Raw genomic sequence first — 21,624 nt, 5'->3', positions numbered from 1 at the left:
ACCAGGACTAATCCAGGACTAAACCAGGACTAGACCAGGACTAGACCAAGACAAGACCAGGACTAGATCAGGACTAATCCAGGACTAAACCAGGATTAGATCAGGACGAAACCAGGACTAGATCAGGACTAAATCAGGACTAAGTCAGAACCAGGACTAAACCAGGACTAGACCAGGACTAAACCAGTACTAGACCAGGACTAGACCAAGACTAAACCAGGACTAAACCAGGACTAAACCAGGTGTAACTCAGGTCAGTACTTACGGCTTCCACCAGACTGTCGGCAGATCCTCGTTTCTCTGAGAAGTGTGAGAGCTGAGAGGGGACCCTGAGAGTTGTGTAGGCCCTGTACGGAGGAGGGGCTATGGAGCAGAAGAGATGGAGTCAATGGGTTGCAAATAATAAATAAAACAAAATCCCAAGTTGAATGGTCACACTTATGAAATCACAAGGGCAGCAGTTGAAATAGGTGATGGCAAGCAACTAATAAATATGCTAGAGAATGAGTGATATGAATTTTTTATGGTCGATGTCAATATCGATTTTGGTAATTTCCCCCAAATTATCTACTTAGAATTCAGTACAAACTCATCTACAACCTTGTTTTACTTTAAACTGTGTAGAAAGCAGTGTAGTAACGTTTTATTTTTAATTACTTTATATTACAGTTTTAATTTAAATTCCTGAACATAATTTTGAGAGGGTATATAGGCAAAATAAAATATACAAAACAATAATTTAGAAAAAAGAGCAACATAAAGTGCAGTTCCAACTAATCCCTCCTAGAAAACATGACAGGACCCAAATGAAAAAAGAACACACAAAAGACAACATAAATAAATAAAATAAAAATTCTAATTAATAATAACTCCTAAATGAATATGATAACAAAAAACATGATGCCAATTGTAAATCATGAAATTTAAACCAATAATATTAAATGTGATAAATGAATATGATAATAAAAAAGGGAAAGACATCAAAATTTTGCATGATCAAAATAATTATAAGGGGGTCAAGAAATTATGATAAAATAAAATACTCTGAGAAAGAAAACTATTTATATGGACATGAAAATATGCTTGGATAAAGCTATTATTATTATTATTATTATTATTATTTGCAATTATGATTTGCACTGAGCCACCATAAGAAAATAAAAAATAAAATTACAAAAAAGTAAAGTTTTTGCAATACCCTCTGAAGTGTTCAAATAAAGCTTTATGCATATATTTATCGGGCATATTTACGCAGCTGGTTGGGCCAAACAAAATATGGGCCTCTACTGGAGATTTAAGGTGGATAGTGTAGTTTAAAAATACAATAGATCTCACCTGATGTCCCTCCTGGGCCACCGTACCAGGTTGGACTGGGAGCTGCTCCGGTCACACTCACACCTGACAGAGAGGACAATGTAGTTTTACCAGAAAGCGTATTATGGGCCATGCAAAATCCTCCAGCCGTGACATTTGTGTTTGTAGACATTATCTAAGCTCTGACCTGGAGGTTTGTGTCCCGAGCCTCCGTCCAGCCCTCTGTCCCAGTGCTCCTCCTGCTCCTCCACCAGGATCAGAGGAGCGTACAGCAGACGCCCACGCCGAGGGTTTGGGTTCGCCCAGGAGGAAGGCGCCGAGCGGGGATCAGCGCTTCCGAAAGAGCCCTAAGAACCAGAATCACAGAGAACCAGTGAGACAGCGAGCAAGAAAGGCATTTAAGAGAAGTCAAATCAGGAGGCGGAGGAGTACCGGTGGTCTGGATCTCCTCGGGGGTGAGGTGGGGTGGTAGGTCCCAGGGAGAGGCAGGTCATCACTGTCTTGGCGCCGCAGACACTGGAGGTTGAAGGACGGCTTCCGACCTGAGAAACAACATCTGCGTTATAATTTCTCTATGCAAAAGATATAATAATTTCGACCAAAAGTATTTAATTTAACACAAGCTACTGAATGAGTTTCTTTTTAACCAGAGGACAAGGACAAGTTCATCAGCAGTTGTAGTAGAAGCAGTATTTTACCTGTGGGTGTGGCAGGGAGCAGTCGCCTTCGTGTTGTCCTCCTCCCGTCGCTGAACCCGTCGTTGTAATTACCGTACCCGTCTCCGTGGTGACCGTCTCTGTATCCGTTGTCATAGTGACGTTCTCTGTAGTGTCCATTGTAACGCTCTCGGTACATTGGCGGCTCATCCTGATAACGGCTGGAAAAAAAAATAAAGAAGTAAATTACTGAAGTAAACAATGTACTGTGGCATTCTAGAAACTTGTCTAAGAAATAATTTTACTTAATCAAAAACTCCTGAACTGTTGTTTTCTTTCTTCATCTCATAACAAAGCACAGTAGTACAATATGCAGTATGTGCATACAACAGAAGACAGATACTATCTTATGATAGTCTGCAACTGCATTTAAAAATTTAAACTATTTGATGGTCTTTCTATTTCCTCTAATCCTATTTCTATTTCCTCACCTCACACTCCCAAGTACCGTATTTTCCAAACTATAAGTCACTTCGGAAGTCACACCAGCCAAAAAATGCGCAATGACGAAGAAAAAAAACATATGTAAGTCGCACCGGACTATAAGTTGCGCTTTTTGGGGAAATGTATTTTATAAAATCAGAGACCAGGAACTGACATTTCATCTTGAAAGGCAAGTATAGTAATAACAATAGAACAGATTCCCCTTGTTGTTCCATTGTCTTTGTCAGTATCATGTCTATTGTAGTTTCTATTTTGGATTTCTGGATTTGGTTTCTTCTGGTTTTTTTTGCTTTTGTTACATGAAACAACTGAAGTTCTATTTCTTCATGACACACACATTTGTTTAAGAGTAGGCCATGCTATTTGATGCTTTAACTTAATTCTCAGTTAACAACATAAAAAACCTGCAATGCATATCTGTTATCTAATGACTGATATCATCTTTAACCTGTTCAGTTGTACTATTAACATGCAGGTTTCATGGTGTTTGTACCTGTCTCTGTCTCTGGAGATGATACTCTCTCTGTCCTCCTCTCGGTTGTACATTCGGTCTCCGTACGGATCCAAGTCATTTCTGCTCAGACGATCTCTCGAGTCCCTCCTGAAAGACAAAATACATTATAACTGATTGAGTAGGAGTGTGCAAAAGTATCAAAATATCAATATATCGTATAATTTAATGTTATGATACAGTATCGATATCATGGGCTACTGTATCGATATATTGCCAAGAGTATTTTTTGGTATATTTTACTAAATTAATTTGTTACAGAGCTACAGTTTTGTTGCTTGTTTTAGTGGAAAGAAACTCGTTTATGTAACACATTTGACATTTTCACTGTTTTGATGATTAAAATGTTTGCGTCTCATATTAACTTTCCACAGGAAATGGTTTAACAAATACTTTTAGTATCACAGTCATGATTTAGACATTATTTTTTACTGAATTGCTCCGAATCGATTTGAAATATATCGTATCGAATCAAAAGTGCACTGTATCGAGAAATGTATCGTATCTACAACTTCTTAATGATATCCAGCCCTATGAATGAGGTAGCATTTTTTTCATGTTATCTAATGTTTTTTCAGTTTCGTGGTCCAAAATTAGATAATGATTAATACAAATTATTTAAGTGAGTAGTTTTTGGACCATGATTGTTAAACATAATGAGTAAATGAGTCCATGATTTGTTAGTGAGATATTTGTCCAGGATTCATAAATTTGTAGATATGTTTTATTGTAACGTGTTACCTGTTACTATTACCTGTTCTTATTGTAGGATCCCCTGCGGACCTGCTCCACGCCGTTGCTCTTAGACCCCCTCCGGAGCAGGTTCTGGTGGTTCTGGTGATTGACAGTTTGCCGGTCTCCATGGCGACTCAGGTCCTCGTGCTCAGAGCCAGTCGGCGTTTTGGTGAGAGATCCGACTCTGTGGATCAGTCCTCCTCCATTTGAAACGGCGCTCTCTCCTACCACTCCCCCTGAACCTACGACACAGGGACAATACGGAACATTTTTACACAATCGTTAGTTAAATTTGTGTCTCTGTGTAACTGGAGTCCGTTACAAACTGGCTGAAGGAGAGGAGTTTGAAGTGTTTGAAGTGCCTGTCAGACCAATCACACTGGCTCTTATTCCTCCAGACTCCTCACTTTGTGCATGGACTGGTGTTTAGTCACACTTTAAAGAATAATGAGATTTATTTTAATTAATATCTTGGCGAGCCTTTGGGCAGTGTTACCTGTGGGAGTGAGGATAGAACCTCTTCTGTCTCCACTGTGTACACTCTGTAAAGACAAGATTTCAAATGATAAAGAAAATAAACCGGCACCAAACTAGTTCTCGTGAAAAAACGGTTTAAACCAGATTTTACCAGTCTGGCCTCTTCCTCCATCATGACCTCCTCCTCTTCTTCCATATCTTCAGTCAGAGCCAGGCGCATCTCAGGTCCAAGGTCTTGCAGGGTCTTCAGTCCCGCCTTACACAACTATGAAATGCAAAATATATTTATGATATATTTCCATTGACAAGAGACATAATATTTTGTACCTTTTTTAATGTAAGAGTCAACATTTATAAGGTGTAGTGTTATTTATACAGTACAGTGTCTTGCTCACCTGCACAGCAGAAGGGTTGGCATCCTCAGCCTCTCCATTCAGATCTCCTTTCTCCTTCCTCTTACGGAACTTTCTGAAATAATCCTGGATGAGGAACGTAGCGTAGAACTTCCCGACAGTCACCTCCTCCCCTAAGACACAAGGACAGAGGAGGCAAGGAGGTAAGAGAGAGAGAGACACAATTTGAACTCTGAATGGTGAGGTTTTGGAGAAGTCAAAGACAAAGTGCCAGAATGAACCAAAACAAACAGATGTACAATTTTTAGCGTCAATAACTTGCAGAAGGTTAAATGTGCATTATGGACAGGGAGGTTGTCGTTGCTTTTCTATCAACTGGATTTAACTAAAGTTTGATTTTTTTGTCTTGCTGTTGTGACTTCGACCAATCAGATTCAAATAAGCATGACGCTTCGTGCTTCTTTTCAGTGAAAGCCGACCCAGATTGATAAATGTGTAGAAAACAATTCAGAGTGATACAAATATCAGTCTGGTATGAGCCAGGTTAAGTAGTATTAGTGTAGTAATAGTAATAGTAGTAGTAATAGCAATAGTAGTAGTAATAGTAGGAGTAGTAGTAGTAATAGTAGTAGTAATAGTAATAGTAATAGTAGTAATAGTAGTAGTAATAGTAATAGAAATAGTAGTAATAGTAAGTAATAGTAATAGTAGTAGTAATAGTAAATAGTAAATAGTAGTAGTAGTAATAGTAGTAATAGTAGTAATAGTAAATAGTAAATAGTAATAGTAAGTAATAGTAAATAGTAAGTAATAGTAATAGTAGTATAGTAGTAGTATAGTAATACAAAATAGTAATAATAGTAATAGTAATAGTAGTAGTAGTAGTAGTAGTAGTAATAGTAAGTAGTAAGTAATAGTAGTAATAGTAGTAGTATAGTAGTAGTAATAGTAGTAGTAATAGTGATAGTAGTAGTAGTATTAGTAATAGTAATAGTAGTAGTAGTAGTAATAGTAGTAGTAGTAGTAGTAGTAGTGGTAGCAGATATTGTTAGATTAATACTAAAAATGTTATTATCAGTTAGTATTTTTTGCAGTACACCCATGCATTGTCAGTAGAAGTTAGAGTTTTTAGTAGTACATGCATTACCTTATTGGGGCCTGACCTTTGACCCCAGTGTTAGCAGGTGTTAGCAGGTGTTAGTAAAGAAATAGCCAGTACCTTTACCTTCTTGTGGAGGAATCACCTCATCTAACAGTTTAGGTTTGATTCTCTTCCAGATCTTCTTGATGATGACCCGCAGCTCCTCGTTCTCAATGTCAGGGTTTCCTACAAAGAACTCAGTTAGTCCAGGACTGATTTAAGTTTGTTTATTAAGAGTATTTTCATGTTTTTATTGATGAAATATTGTTATGTGACATTTCTAGTTCACACTGGGCGGCAGTAGCTCAGTTGGTAGAGCATTCGCCCACTGATCTGAAGGTTGGCGGTTCGATTCCAGCTCGCGCTATAGAAAAATGTGACCATTTACCATTCATTCCCAAATGTGGTTGTGGTTTATATATAGTTTAAGAAAGAAAAAAAGACTATTTGGTTGACAAGTAAGTGGTGGAAAAAGAAACCAGGAGGCAGAGGAGAGACATTTCTGTTTAGAGCTATAAATAGAGAGTACTTTTCACCCTGGATGAGTGACAGTTGTACCTTCAGTCTTGATTTTCAGGGCAGTTCGCACCAGGGCAAAGAGAGTGGCATTAAATGTGACCATCCCATCAGCGTTCAGAGGCATGTTCATGGCCACCAGACGCTACAAAAAAAGAAAGAATATTACAATTCTAAGCATGATACTAGATCAGGGGTGGGCAAACTACGGCTTGGGGGCCATATGCGGCCCTTTAAACCTTTTAATCCGGCCCGCCGCACTGGAATAAATTACAATAATAAACCTTGTTGATGTTTTATTTTTCATGCATTTCCGGTATTTCCCAGTAGATGGTGCACTATATAAATATACATTGAGGTGCGGCGTATTATGTTGGCCGCAATGCTTTATGGGAAAGTGTTTTTACAGGAGTTATTCGGACCATGAGTGAAGTAGTGGTGTTCAAGATATAACCTTGCACTGCTTTCAGTTTAACTTGATAAAAATCAAACACAAGGACATTAGAGATGTTATGTTATAAGACTTCACGCACAGAATGTCTTAAGAGTCCTGTTGAATTGCATGTAACTTTATAATGTGGGTTCTGTTTCTTAGTATAATCTAAATCCTCACAAGTCACCTTCGCCTGTGGTATGCAGTGGAGCGGATCTGTTGATTTTTGTGTGTTCCTGATTTTTCACGGCAATGTCGTAGCGCGTAGTGCGCTTCCTACATAAGCGAAAATACGAATATAATGCAGCTGAGCTCTTAACACGTCATGTCCTGTGTTCTGTCCGGCCCTTCAGGCAAATTTTAGGGCCCTATGTGGCCCGCGAGCCAAAAAGTTTGCCCACCCCTGTACTAGATGATAGATAGATAATGATTACAAACAGATTTTTACCTCATTTACCAGATTTTTTCTGTCTAGTTCATTTTAAACCATTAGCAGTGGTCCAAAGTTATTCCTCACTTTACCTTATCCATTCGGACATCTTAATTATTCGCAGATTTTTAAGCGCTTTTTACTATTTTCAGAGACCAGAGTGGAGTTTTGCCATGACGGTAAAGATAACATCAACTAGTATGTGAACACAGACTTCCTGTTTATCTGACAATAAAATGCTCTTTCTGTAGACACCATGCATATTGATAAAGACTTATTTTGAACTCATGCAATATGTCTGTTCTGGGGCAAGACAAATTTTGCTCAAATACAGATACAGGGCCTTTCAGTTGTGTCATTTACCTTGCAGGCGACCCGGTGAGGACAGAGTTTTCCAAATCCCAGAGGAGGCTGGATCCGTCTGAGCAGAGCCACTACGTCCAGGTGTTTAATACGGCCCCTGAATGAGAAAAACATAATAGTCTGCTCGCTCGCTGCATCTCAAAGCCACTAAAGTCACTTTTACTAAAATCATAAAATATAAAATAAACAACCTATAAAATTCAAATGAAGTAAAGCCTAGACAAATTATTTTAAATGTGGATGACTTCAGTTTGTGGTGTTGTTTTAATATTTATTATGCGTCAAAATTAGCATTAGAGTTAGCATTGAGACACAAACATAGTCTGACTGGACTTGCCTATTTACCCGGGACAGTCCCAGTTTTGAGCCGTGTGTCCCCTGTCCCAGCAGATTTAAAATAATAAATACAGAAAATCTGCTTAAAAATGACCAAAACACATAGAAAATGTGACTATACTGACTAGATTTTATTATTACCAATCAACCCAAACCAGGGAAGTCCCAGCTTTTTATTTTGAAAATCTGGTCACCCTACACAAACATTTACCTTTCTAAAAATAGAACTGTCCTCTGCTCAAGTATTCATTTTATATGCAACTAAAACCTGAAACATTCTACCTGAAGATGTGAGACGGGCTTTTACTTTGACTCTGTTTCTGTGACTGAACCTTTCATTTTTCATTCCGCAGTCTTCTCTCTCATTTATTGTTTCTCTCTCTTTTTAAGTTTTGATTTGTTTGTACTGTGATTTTAATGTATTTCGTATTCTGTAAAGCACTTTGAAGATAAACTTGGCTTGTGTAGTTTTTAACATGTTGTCCGTAACATCATCCCACAGCTCCCTGTTCACTGCCTTGTCTTTAAATATTTATAAAATGTAGCACAATTCAGCAAAAACCTCAAAGAGATGCAATTTACAGGAAGCCGATATGTGTTCATGTGAGGTGATAAAGGGCAAGGATAAAGGACACTGTGGATTCTGTTTCTCAAAATACAAAATACAGACAATAAACCATGCAAATCTTAACAGATTGGTGAGTGTGTCTTTCATACTTGGCTTCTGGATCGTACTCAGACCAGATCCTCTTGAACTCGTCCAGATGATGTGGACCCAGAATCGACCAGTCACGTGTCAGATAGTCAAAGTTATCCATGATGACGGCCACAAACAGGTTAATGATCTGGAAGAGAGTTTAGACCTGTTTTAATCCTGAACTAGTCCGGCTTCATTCAGTTTTAGGCTTTGTTTTCCAAGTTGATTTAGTCTTAGTTTAAACCTGAAATAGACATGGTAGTACTGCAGTATTTTATAACACTTTATAACAATTACACTTTGATTATCCTAAATAAAAAATGAACCAAGGCTTGAACAAAGAACAAAGTGTTTATTAAGAATGATTCAAGCTTAGTAACAACTTAATTAATACCCTAACCGTTACCAATGAAGTAGTACTAAGCAAGAATAAATACTTAGTTGATTATTCTTCAATAAACTTAATTAATTATACTATATTTTTTATAAAGTTGTAGGGATGCCACGATATAATAGTAGTGTCCTGGTTGAACTTTACATTGACATTGATGTAATAAGACTATTCGCCATAGTTGGCCCAGAAAGTCTCATAACGTTGACTTATCTGAGAGATAAATAACAGCTACATAACATATTTGGACCAATTCTGTCTCATTTTATTTTAGTTTAAAGCCTGCTCTCTGCTCTGGTATCAGTTGATATCGGTAGAAACTTAAAGTTATAGAATGGAAACCAGTGTTACAACTGAAAAAGCTGACCCTATAAAGCCACACAGTAGACTTATCTGTACCAGAAAAGCGCAGAGCATGAAGAAGCTGATGAAATAGACAATGGCGAAGTTGCTCCCACAGCTGAACTCCTCTCCAGGTTCGTAGTCTGACTCAGGGTCACAGCGTTTCCCTGGTAAACTGGCCAACATGATCTCCTGCCACGCCTCACCTGTGGCACACCTGAGACACACACACACAGTGAATCCTCTGCATTACCTTCTCTTTTAATGTCCTTTTACACTACAACCAAAAATCTCCTCAGAAATTTGGTCATCCTCTAAGCCTCACGTTTTCTGTTGACTCTACGCTGAAAGGTCGTATATTACAAAAAATTGATTCTTGTGAGACACCTCATAATGTTGTTACCATCAAAAAAATATCTGAAATATCTAAAAATATCTGTAGTTGTGTTTTGTTTAATTCACACGTTTGAGTAACCCTTTGTCCATTGATCTGAAGGCTGGCAGATCGAATCCCACTCTCGACATAATCATCATTGGTTGAGCGGTCAGATCCACTGATCCACAGGTTGGTTGGTGTGATCCAACTCCCACTTAACCCACCTCACCCCCAGTGTCTGCGTACACTGGTGTGTAAATGTGTGTGTGTGACTGGGTGAGCGGTTCCTTGTTGTAAAGACTTGAGTGCCTTGAAGGTGGAAAAGCGCTATAAAAAAGCGTGACCATTTACCAATCTCTTGTCTTCAAATTAACGACTACCTTTTATCTTTTTTTCAGTAAAGACTGGGCTACAATCTGGTGACGCTGTATAGAGTTTAAAAACACAGTGGAGAGTGGACTGTATTACCACATGATATCACAAGATGGAACAGAGTGTTTTCTGTTTGAGATGAGTTTTTGATGAGGAAACAACATTATAACAAACATAGATCAGAAAATAGTGCAATATGGGCCCTTAAACAACAGTATAGTAGTACTATCTGAGACATTTTTGTACCTGAAGAGCAGCAGAACAGCCTGAGGAAATGTCTGGAAGTTGTTGTTTCTATTGATTTGAGTGTGGTCCTGCATCGCAATTTTGCCAAAGGTCTGATTCAGAGTCACCAGTGAAACAGAGAAAATAAAAAAATTTAGATCATGTTAAAAATGAAAAAAATATGTTTAAATGAGCCGTGTGTGACCGACCTGCATGCCGATAACAGCGTAGATGAAGAAGATCATAGCGATGAGCAGAGCAACGTATGGAAGAGCCTGGACAAGAACAACAGGGTAAGTTATGTTAAAAATCAGACTGTGTCCTGCCGTCTAGTTTAGTGAACTACTGACTATACATTGAATAATACAAAAATTACACAAAAAAGCTTGAAAGTACAGATACCACCTTATAAAACCTATGCCTTGATTAAACTTAATACAGTATAAATTAATAAGAGTTTAATTTATAATGAACAAATTGTTTATTAAGAATGATTCAAGACCCTGGACACAATTTCCTTCCCTGGATTTTAAGCAAAGTTTGTCTTGCTCCAGCACAGATATAAGCAGCTGCAAATGTTTATTGTCCAATAATCAGGAAGTGCACATTAGCATGCTAATTCTCGCTCTGGTCTCTGAAAGCTATGAAAAGTGCTCATAAATGCATTGCGGTGAATAACTAGGATGCACGTAATGTATAAGGTAAATGAGGAATAACTTTGAACCGCTGCAAACTGTTCAAACTGATCAAAACTAGTTTGGTTTTGCTCATTTTTAAGACAGTATTAACAAAGTAATTATTACCCTGCAAATTTCTCTGATCTGGCCAAGATTTCAAAACTTATATCAGGTTATTCATCTTGTTTTCAAATTTATTATCTGCTTATTAGTTCTGAGACTGCTTGATTCTAGTTTAGAGATAATTTAATTTTAAGATAACTTGTCAGATAAAATGATCTTGCTGCAGGGACAAATAATTTCACTACTTTTAAGTATTTTCTGATAGATTTAAGTGTTTATATCTTAAAATGCCAAAGCCTGAATCATTCATTCAAAGTGTTACTTTATTGTCTTAATCCTGGTTTTCTCACCTGTAGAGACTTGACAAAGGTCCAAAGAAGTGTCCGGATGCCTTCTCCTTTACTCAGCAGTTTGACCAACCTCATCACACGAAACAGGCGGAAAAATGTTATAGACACACGTGAGCTGTCCTCTCCACTCTGATGAACAACAAAACCATTTTAGTCCTTCAGAGCATTACAGCTCATAAACGAAGGGGTGAACATTTAATTGGTCTGTGGAAAAAAATATATAATAAAAAACTCACACTAAATTCTGTGACCACAATGTCCACAACGCTGCCCACAACGATCAGAGCGTCAAATGAGTTCCAGGCATCAACAAAGTAATGCTGTAGATAAAACATGATTAGCATTATGTGTTTGTGTGTCTATGTATCCATTATTTATATATTGTATTATTTTATTTGAGTCTTTACCCTTAGGTTCAGAGCCAGAAGTTTGAGCACCATCTCCACAGTGAAGAGTCCAGTGAACACCATGTTGAGAATGTCCATGATGTAACTGAAGGACTTGGACTGCTCATAGTGCTGCAGGAACAAAGAGACAGCTCCGGTGAGCTACGTTTACAAAACAAAAATGCCAGAGAGCTACTCATTTTAGAGGCTGCAAGAAATTGAGATGATTATAATAAAGAGAGCGAGCCTTTGGGTACAGTTAGATGCCTATAAAACATAAACCTTTATCCATTTATTAGTGCACAATGTTAGGCTTCAAAATGATACATTTACTAAGTTTATAGGCATGTAATTAACCAGTTTTTTGTTATTCAGCTGCTCTTTGAGAGTGACCTGTCAGTATGGTTAGATGTGTGCCTTTTTCCTTTGTTGTGGGGGATCAGGTTTAACAAGATAATTCCTATGCACTTTACCTGACTTCACCTCGTGGTCATTTTTGGCACCACATTACCGGCTCGAGAATTATACCAAGTTTTTGCTTTCTCTTAAAGAAGCTCCTTGTATTCTACAAATTCCTTGTTGAGTGTACATTTGTAATGTGAATTAACGTATTGCCAATGTCTGGGCTGTTAATTTGTTTAACAAAAACGTTAGGTTTTTGTCTTAAGGGGGAGGGTGTTATGACCCCACCTTGGATCCGTACTTTGTGGGTGCATGTTTGTGCTGCTGCTGGCTCTCTCCCCCATCCCTTTCAGATTTCAGAGAGTGGGAGGGTCAACCTAACACAACCTGATTGTGGGTGTGGCCAACCACCTTTAAAAGCTGGCTGCTGGAGACTGCACCTCTCTTCTCTCTTCTCCACCATGCCGCCACAACTATGTTTGCACCTTGTTTTGAAATAAATATCTATTTTTGTACCCTTTTTAAACACGTGTGGACTCCATCTTGTCCGAACCCTGAGCCAGTTTGTGAGAGCATAATTCCGATATCCCTCGGTGAGCTGCTCGGAGGGGAGTGGAGAGCTACTGGTAACTCCCAAGCTACAGGTTGGAGAGCCCTGCCCTAACCAAAGCAGATTTGTAGTGTTTCAAGTAATAGTACTTAATAGGGTGACCACCATAGACCGTACTAGTACATCTCAAAAATATGTTCTGCGGAGGGTCTACCACCTGCTTGTCTCCATGGAGATGTTATTGCTTTTTGAGGAATGTCCCATGGTATAACATTAAACATATCCATCTAACATTTATTCATTACGTGTGTTTCTGTTGCTCAAAAATACAATAATTCCTTTTGCGAATAAGGGCGACTCTCCACAGATCTGAGCTGTAATGTAGCATAGCGCTGTAACCTGTTTGTCTCCCCCGTGATAGAGAGGTTTAATCTATACTGTGGAACATTTTAGACAAAAAGCAGTAACATTTCCATGGAGACAAGCAGTTGACGGACCCTTCATTAGAAAAGTTACACAATGCGCCTTTAAAATTAATCTTGGAAGAAACACTTGTCATGTTACTTGACTTAACAAAGCCTATTTCTGCCCCCTGGTGGTGGTGTGCCTCTCACCTGCACGGCCAGAGTCACAGTGTTGAGCAGGATCAGAACAAACATCACGTATTCAAAGCCCGTGGAGTTGATTATGGACCAGAACTTGTACTGAACCGGGTTTTTGGGTATGTACAGTTTGAGGGGCTGAGCTTTCAGGGCGTACTCCACACACTGACGCTGAAAGAGAGAAAGAGAAGAAAAGATTAAAGGGGCAATACCACACTGTTTTCTGATCTATATTATAATGTTTCCTCATCACAAACAGACCTGGAGTTGTGTTTTGTTTCATGCACACATGTTTAAATCACAAATCCTGCACATTTAGGCTGAGTTCTTCTCTCAAACAGTAAACACCTTGTCATGTCTTGTACAAAAAGTGCTCCACTGTGTTTTTAAACTCCACACACATCCACTAGAATCAGAACAAGGTGGAACTGAGCATTTTGAGCTTTGGAGATGTAGACAAACTAATAATAAATTAATACTCAAACAAGTGTGAATGAAAAAAACACAACTCCAAGCATGTTTTTGATGAGGTAACAGCATTATAACATGGACCTTCAACACGGAAAATACTAAAACAAACACTGAGAGGAAATATTTTTTTGTTAATTTTATCTTATTTTAACCTGTGTTTTCCTGTTGTTTCTACCTGATTCTTGTCCAGTTCACAGTTCTTGTACTCCTGCTCTCCTTGCTCTCTGAATGTGATGATGACAAAACCCACAAAGATGTTCATCATGAAGAAGGCAATGATGATGATGTAGACGATGAAGAATATGGAGATTTCCACTCTGTAGTTGTAGATGGGCCCCGCGTTCTCGCCGTTCGCGTCGATAGCCTTGTACAGCAGCCTTTGGGGCAAAAGAAAGTAACAGATTTAAGAGGAGTCGTAAAATCGTACAAGTGCATTGTCTAAATTTTCTGGTAGAGGATCCGTCAAATGTTTTTTGTCCATGGAGATGTTATTCCTTTGTCTGGAATGTTTCACAGTATGACATTAAACCTTTGTCTTTTATTTATTTTAATTATTTTTTATTGTTTTATGCCTAATATGATTAAATCTGAGCATTTATTTTATCATTATATCATTATTCTCGTTATTACTATGCACCTTGGAAACGGTTTGTTTATTAAATGTGCTATATATAAAGAAAGTGGATTGGATTGGATTAACCTTTCTGTCTTCATGGAGACTGTGCACCAGAAAAGTTACACAATGCATCTTTAAAGAGCCACTTCCCATGTATTTGAGCCCTAATCTTGCTCCAGTACATATATATCGACTAAGCTGTTCCTGAGTTCAAAAGAAATCTGTGTATCATTCGTTCATTTGTTTTTCAAAATAAAAACAAAAATAAAAAAACTAAAAAACAACTATTTTCTTCATTATTTGTCTCCAAAACAAAAATGAAAAAAACATAATGATTTGCTTTTTCAGTTTTCGATTTTATGGTTAAATGAATAATGGAAAAAAGGGATAATGGCTGTTTCCAGTTTCCGTGACTTAAACTGCGATGCCGGACTTTTGCACCGCATACGGACTGCACCAGTACTTAAAGGTTGTATAGAGGATTTTCCAAGGAACGAGAAATCCAGCGACTGTTTGTCCTTTTTCAAATGTTGCGCATGCGTGAAACCACCCCCCTCCCCTACAGCTCCCTACGTAGAAACGCCTTCTCCCGCCTCCTCACTACGCCAGAAACAGGTTTGTTTACAGCCGGTGAGCTGCACATGACTTGTAAACAACTAACTACAGTGTTGGTTAGGCAAGGCGGAGAAGTGAGGAGCGGGGGGAGCGGGTGTGCGGACATTTCGTTCGCGGACGAGAAGTGAGGAGCAGGGAGAAGAGCGGAGCAGGGAGAGAGGAGAGAGGAGAGAGGAGAGGGGAGCGGTGCGCGGAGATTCCGTGCCCGTAGAAGTGAGGAGAAGGGGGAAGAGCGGAACGGGCAGCGGGGACAGGAGTAGGAAAGGGGAGCAGAGAAGGTTGCGCGGAGATTCAGTGCGAATGAACTAGCTACAACACGCAGCAGCAAGCGGACTCTTTCTTTGCCTTGAAAATTACGTTTTCAGACATAGGATATCGCTTTCGTGTCCTGAAAAACGTTTGACTAGCTCTTGGAAATAAAGTACGTTTTCATAATAAGCAGAAGTTACCTGTCCAGGAGTAATTTGGCGACCAATGCGTCAGTCTTTAGACCCTGCGTCTGCTTCAGTCGCGCCATCGCTGGAATGAATCTACAAGAATCACCTTAGTTTGGCTTCGCTGCTTTTCCCCTTGTCTTCTTCTTTCAGCGACCTCAAAAACGGACTTTCTTTTGCGGCTAACTGCTCCTGGATTCTTGTCTGCCATTGCAACAAACTTTGTGCTAACTGCGAGGAAGATATAGGTCAAAAAAAGCCGCTAAGAACTGTTGCATTGGTGGAGTAAACAGCGTCTGTGCGTCTTGCGTCTGTGGACTGCGTGACAGGCGTACGTAAACCACGTACCGGCGGCGCGCAGGCAGGTCAGTTACGCTAGAAACGTAGGGAGTTTGATTGATAGCCTGTCAGCTAACAGATAACGAGGCCGTGTCGTTATCTATTGGCAAATGTTTAGCTGGCCCCACCACGTCCAGAGTTGATGAATTTTTATTCTCTTTTTTTTGGTCATCATAATTACAAGGCTACTGCACCTCTATAATGCTATCATTGACAACTTGAAACAAAAAAAACAAAAAAAAATCCTCCATACAACCTTTAACCAAGACTAAAACAGGACTACACCAGGACTAAGCCAGGTCTAAACCAGGACTAAAAAAGGACTACACCAGGACTGAACCAGGACTGAACCAGGTCTAAACCAGGTCTAAACCAGGTCTAAACCAAGACTAAACCCGGTCATGGTCTCAGTCCTGGTCTCGGTCCCAGTCTCAGTCCCAGTCTGGTCCCGGTCTCAGTCCTGATCACCTGACACTCAGTCCTGGTTTAGTCCCGGTTGAATCCATATGCGGCGCAAAATTCCAGCATTGCAGTTTAGGTCATGGAAACTGAAAACTGAAAATACAAATCGTTATCCATTTTTTCATTTTGGTTTTGGAGACAAATAATGAAGAAAATAGTTGTTTTTTCATTTTCTTATTTTTGGTTTTATTTTGAAAAACGAATGAACGAATGATACACGGATTAAAAGAGGTCTGATGTGTGCTTTCTGCATCTAATCAGAAAGCATTTTATTGTGTTATAATCAGGAAGTGCGCGCTAGAATGCTAGTTGTTGTTAAATATATCGTCACACTTCGCTTTTGTCTCTGAGAATTGTGAAAAGCACTTATAAACTCCTCAAAGTGAATAATTAGGACGCTCAAAATACATAAGGTAAGTGAGGAATAACACTGAGCCACTGCAAACTTTTTAAAATTTGGTTAATTTGGTTTTTCAGGTACACTGCGTAACATTTCTAGAGGAGGGTCTGCCACCTGCTTGTCTCCATGGAAATGCCATTGCCTTGTCTAGAATGTTCCACAGTATAGATTAAACCTGTCTATTATGAGGGCATCAGTACTACGCCCCTATTCACAGAAGGAATTATTGAATTTTTGAGCAATAGAAACACCCGTAATGAATAAATGTTAGATGATGTATTCTAAATTATCCCATTGAACATTACAGGCAAAGCAATAACATTTCCATGGAGACACCAGAAAAGTTGCGTAGGGCACCTTTAACAACAGAGGAGGTCATACTCACGCAGGCCAGCCTTCAAACGTGGACACAGTGAAGAGAGCCATCATCCCCATCAGGACGTTATCAAAGTTAAAGTCGCTGTTGTGCCAGATTCGTTCTCGGACCATCGGCTGATTCACGTCTCCATCTTTGTAAATGACAAATGTACCCCTAAAGAAGAGGACAGGAGCCAGGTTAAAGGTCCTATTTTACGTGACATTGACTCTTGTGAGCTTTAAGACATGTTATAATGTTGTTACCTCATCAAAAATATAATGGCACAGTGTTTTCCATTAAAAGAAAAGACTACGGTGGCCACCCATAGTCTAAAATTGTCTCCCTTTGTTGCAATTTGTATAGTCATTAACATTAAAAAAGTAACTGCACAGTTCAAAAACACTGCTTAAATATGAAATAAGAGCATTAAGTGTCATTCAAACTCCACAAGCTGTATGAAAAGAAAATTATTAATATGCAAAGTATTTATGTCACCACAGTGTGAACAAAATCTATGGGAAACAGTGCTGGAGTTGTGTTTTGTTTCATTCACACATGTTTGAGTAATTCTTCATTGTTAGTCTGTCTGCATCCCCAAAGCTCAAAATGCTCTGCTCCAAGTTGTGATGTCATGAAGCGGTAGTTTTCAAGTTAACAGCTCCTTTTACCTTTTGTTCAGCAGAGATTGGCATTTCCTGGGCTGAAATTATCCAAATGATTCTAGAGAAGGCGCATGGAGCTTGAACAGTAGAGCACTTCATGTATTACTACATGACATCACAAGGTGGAACAGAGTGTTTTCTGTTTGAGAGAAGAACTCAGCCTAAAGCACGAGAACGCTTGCAGGTAAGTAAAAACAAAAAAACATTTTATCGGAAGTGCCTTTCATTTAGATGGTGACAGAGTTTTTGGGTCTTAAAAACGCAAAAATCTGAAAGCACCCTCCAGAGTGGAAAAGTTGAATACGCTCCACTGTAGCGTTTCCGTCTACACTGCCCAAGATGCAAAACTCTGGTCAGATCTGCTCACGTCATGTACGCATTTACGTCACATACATCACCACCGAGCGTCACCACCGAGCCGCCTGGCATACAGACCAATCAAATTCCACACACTTTTGTGAAGACGCAACGCCACTTTTGCATCTTCTGTTCACACCATCATCATATAAACGTAGCCTAAATATGCAGGGTTTGTGTGTTAAACGTGTGAATGAACCTAAACACAACTCCAGGCATGTTTTTGATGAGGAAACAACATTAAAACATAGATCAGAAAATAGAGTAATATGGGCCCTTTAAGGAATATAAGCGTTATTATTATGTGTAATGATATCCAAGACTCACGATACGATATTGTCACAGTAGGGATGTAACAATATCAGAACCTCTCGGTTCAATATTTTCACGATATACATCTCATGGTGCGATATTTATTGCGATATTTTGTTAAAGCGAATAAAACTGTTAATATGCTGCATTTTCCTCTTAAAATGCCTTGACAAGACTTAATCCAAAGAACAAGACTTAAAAGGGCTTAGAACTGTTATTTCTTCTTGTAGTCTGCACTGAAATGGAGCAAAGCATCATGGTCTATGTAGCTCCCTCTGTCTTTTTTTAGCTATTGTTGCATCATAACTCTTAATTTAAGCAAAGAGACTTTGATATAATTTGATATATTGTGATGATCCATGACATTATTGTGAGAACTTTGACGATACGATATCACAATATTTTGGTTATTGTTACATCCCTAGTTATTATTATAAAACATGTAAATGAGAGAAGAGCACTCACTTGCACTGTTCTGGGGTGTGTTTGGCCTCATCTGTGCAGCGATAGAATTTTCCCTGGAACAAAGAAAAGAACAGTGTTACTAAACCAGGCTTAAGGAGTCAATGGGGTCAAAGCGTGTTTATTTTTTTACTTGTACATAAACATTTATATAATTATGCCTTATCTGACACCAGTCTCTTGTAATTTTGGCTACTTATTTTGAATTTACTATTACAATTTATATTTTTGCTCTTTGTTATAATAATATATTGTGATGTGTCCAAATAACTCCAGTTGTGGATCAATAAAGTTTGTCTAAGTCTAAGACTAAGAATGACTGGGTGGGAGGTTGGAAAGTTGATCAACCCTGTATCTTTGTATAGTTTTATGTTTTTCAAATCCAGTTCATAAAGAAATAATATAGAACTCTCTTAGACCTGATTTTGGTCCTGTTTTTTCCCCCTTTTTCTGTAACACTGTTGAAATTTATTAATAATTCCTCAGGCTTAGTAATTAGTTAATTAATATCCCAATTCCAAACCGTAACCCCTTAATTAAGTAGTTACTGAGCCTGAATCTTTCTTAATTAAATATTTGTTTATTATTAATTAAGTTCCTCTTATTTGTAAGGCTGTAAATAGTGCAACTATTATAAAAAGTATTATTTTTAGTTTAGACTTGGTTTAGTCTGGATTTAGTCATGGTTCTCAAGTGATTTAATTTTATTTTAGCCCTGGCTTAGTCCTGATTAGACCAGTATTTTTTTTAGTTCTTATTTAGTCCAGGTTTGGTTCAGTTGCAGTTTCTGACCTTGAAGAGCTGGACTCCGATGCAGGCAAACATGAACTGCAGTAAAGTCGTGACGATCATGATGTTTCCAATGGTCCTGATGGCCACAAACACACACTGGACCACGTGCTGAAAATATGACAAATAAAATGATTACTATAAGAATCTTAAGTGAAACATAATCCAAATCCAGTCTCATAAAAAAAGTTCTTACCTTCAATCCTTTTGCTCTGTTGATTGCTCTCAGAGGACGGAGCACTCTCAAAACTCGCAAGATCTTCACAACAGAGATCGCGCTCGAACTAGAGACAAAGAAACCATAATGTTTGAGATTAAATGTGTAAAATTCTTCCTGTAAACTTAAATGAGTACTAGGATACTGACTGGAGGAAGAAAGACACCAAAGAGACACTGACGACCAGGAGATCCAACAGATTAAACCAGTTTCTACAGAAAGAGCCCTGGTGCAGGAACGCCCCGTGGACTGTCATCTGGAAAAGGTGTAAGCATTATTAGAACATTCTTATCTTACTCTTATTTCAGATCTATCTTCTGTAGGATTTATTAAGACATAACTCGACATACCTTCAGAAGAATCTCCACAGTAAAGATGGAAGTGAAGGCATAGTCAGCATAACCCAGGATCTGTTGACATTAAAGGAGCACTATATAACTTTTCTGGTGAAAGCTGGATCGGTGTAAGCTTTATGTATCTGCTGATTACTGATATCAACCGATTCCAGTGCAGAGACCGAAAACAGCATTTATTTCTTTTATAAATTTTATAAATTTAAAAGTCCACCCAGGACATCTGCTGAACCAGTACATACATTTTTCAGTATCAGTGCCTATATTCAGTACCATTTATTGGATCGGTGCATCCTTGACGTGTAACGTGAGTGAATTCACCTGCTTGTTTCCATGGAGAATACTGTGGAAAATTCCAGAAAACTCTCCATCCAGAATAAGGCAATATGATGTGAGACTATTGTGAGTGACTAATAGTACAGATTTACTGACACAATCCAATTTTTTTTTACCCAGGGCAGCTGCATCTCACTTCTAGAGCATGAGTGAAACAAATAACCTTGCCAAAGTTGGAGTATGCCAGAAAGGATGCTCAAGCAGTCACAGGAAGAATATGCAAACTTCACACAGAGAGATAATCTAACCATCAAACCTCTTACAGTACTACCACATTTACCACTGAGCTGCCATTAGTGTGTCTACTAGTTACAACAGCGTATCCATCAGTGGTTTAATGTAATTCTGTGTGAGGGAAATTACAGTGAAGACTCAGCAGAGCGTGATCCAGCTGCTCTGGACACATGCACATCTACAGTACACCAGAATATCACCCATTTACTCACTGACCTACTTCACTGAGAGCCACACACAACAACAGACACATACGACACCTCTGGAGATCCTAATGTCTGATCAGACAAAATTACCCCAATGACAAAGAGGTACATAGTGGTAACAGCTATAGTGTTTTTTTATTGACATGATTAAAGGTCCTATATTACACAAAATTGACTCTTGTGAACTTTAAACCATGTTATAATGTTACCTCCTAAAAAACAAACCTGGAGTTCTGTTTTGCTTCATTCACACATGTTTGAGTAACAATTTATTATTAGTCTATATCTCCAAAGCTCAAAATGCTCTCTTCCACCTTAGTTTAGTAGAGGAGACTGGCAATTTCAGGGCTGAAATGATCCAAATGGTTCTAGTGAAGGTGTATGGAGTTTAAAAACACAGTGGACCACTTCCTGTATTACCTCATGACATCACAAGGTGGAGTGTTTTTGGTTTGAGAAAAGAGCTCAGGGTTTGTATGTTAATTAAATGTGTGTGAATGAAACAAAACTCAACTTCAGGTATGTTTTTGATGAGAAAACAATATTATAACAGGTAAGAAAAGAGTGTAATTTGGGCCCTCTTTAACCCTTCAAGTCCTAAGGGTAATTTTAGTACATTTGTCCTCACCTGGCTTTTTTTTCTTAATTTTGCTATTAAAACTCCCCCTTTTGCAACGTAATGAAGTGTTATACATCCTTTTTACACTATAACCTGTTATTTCACAATCTATATGCTGTAGTTGTGTCATATGGCTGTAATAAAAACACTTTCATACAAAACACACAGCAAATATGGACA

At 38.5% G+C, this 21,624-nt stretch overlaps 1 protein-coding gene across 1 annotated transcript in view; it reads right to left on the bottom strand.

The window, feature by feature from the left end:
* LOC110154433 (voltage-dependent L-type calcium channel subunit alpha-1D-like) overlaps nt 1–21,624 on the bottom strand; it is a 58,253-nt gene that overhangs the window by 3,351 nt on the left and 33,278 nt on the right. The window contains 28 exon segments of the mRNA XM_055166139.1: nt 266–363; nt 1,336–1,398; nt 1,502–1,661; nt 1,747–1,856; nt 2,013–2,191; nt 2,968–3,075; nt 3,740–3,962; nt 4,217–4,262; nt 4,349–4,462; nt 4,593–4,723; nt 5,776–5,877; nt 6,250–6,352; nt 7,434–7,530; nt 8,487–8,614; nt 9,257–9,416; nt 10,194–10,285; nt 10,382–10,447; nt 11,263–11,391; nt 11,499–11,582; nt 11,670–11,780; nt 13,215–13,373; nt 13,849–14,050; nt 16,925–17,071; nt 18,694–18,746; nt 19,483–19,590; nt 19,676–19,763; nt 19,846–19,952; nt 20,047–20,106. Coding sequence (XP_055022114.1) covers nt 266–363; nt 1,336–1,398; nt 1,502–1,661; nt 1,747–1,856; nt 2,013–2,191; nt 2,968–3,075; nt 3,740–3,962; nt 4,217–4,262; nt 4,349–4,462; nt 4,593–4,723; nt 5,776–5,877; nt 6,250–6,352; nt 7,434–7,530; nt 8,487–8,614; nt 9,257–9,416; nt 10,194–10,285; nt 10,382–10,447; nt 11,263–11,391; nt 11,499–11,582; nt 11,670–11,780; nt 13,215–13,373; nt 13,849–14,050; nt 16,925–17,071; nt 18,694–18,746; nt 19,483–19,590; nt 19,676–19,763; nt 19,846–19,952; nt 20,047–20,106 — 3,228 coding nt within the window.

Source organism: Boleophthalmus pectinirostris, unplaced genomic scaffold (genome assembly GCF_026225935.1).
Source record: "Boleophthalmus pectinirostris isolate CB_2022bp ecotype Guang Dong unplaced genomic scaffold, ASM2622593v1 HiC_scaffold_8, whole genome shotgun sequence".
Taxonomy (NCBI): domain Eukaryota; kingdom Metazoa; phylum Chordata; class Actinopteri; order Gobiiformes; family Gobiidae; genus Boleophthalmus; species Boleophthalmus pectinirostris.
This window is presented reverse-complemented; position numbering and strand designations above follow the sequence as displayed.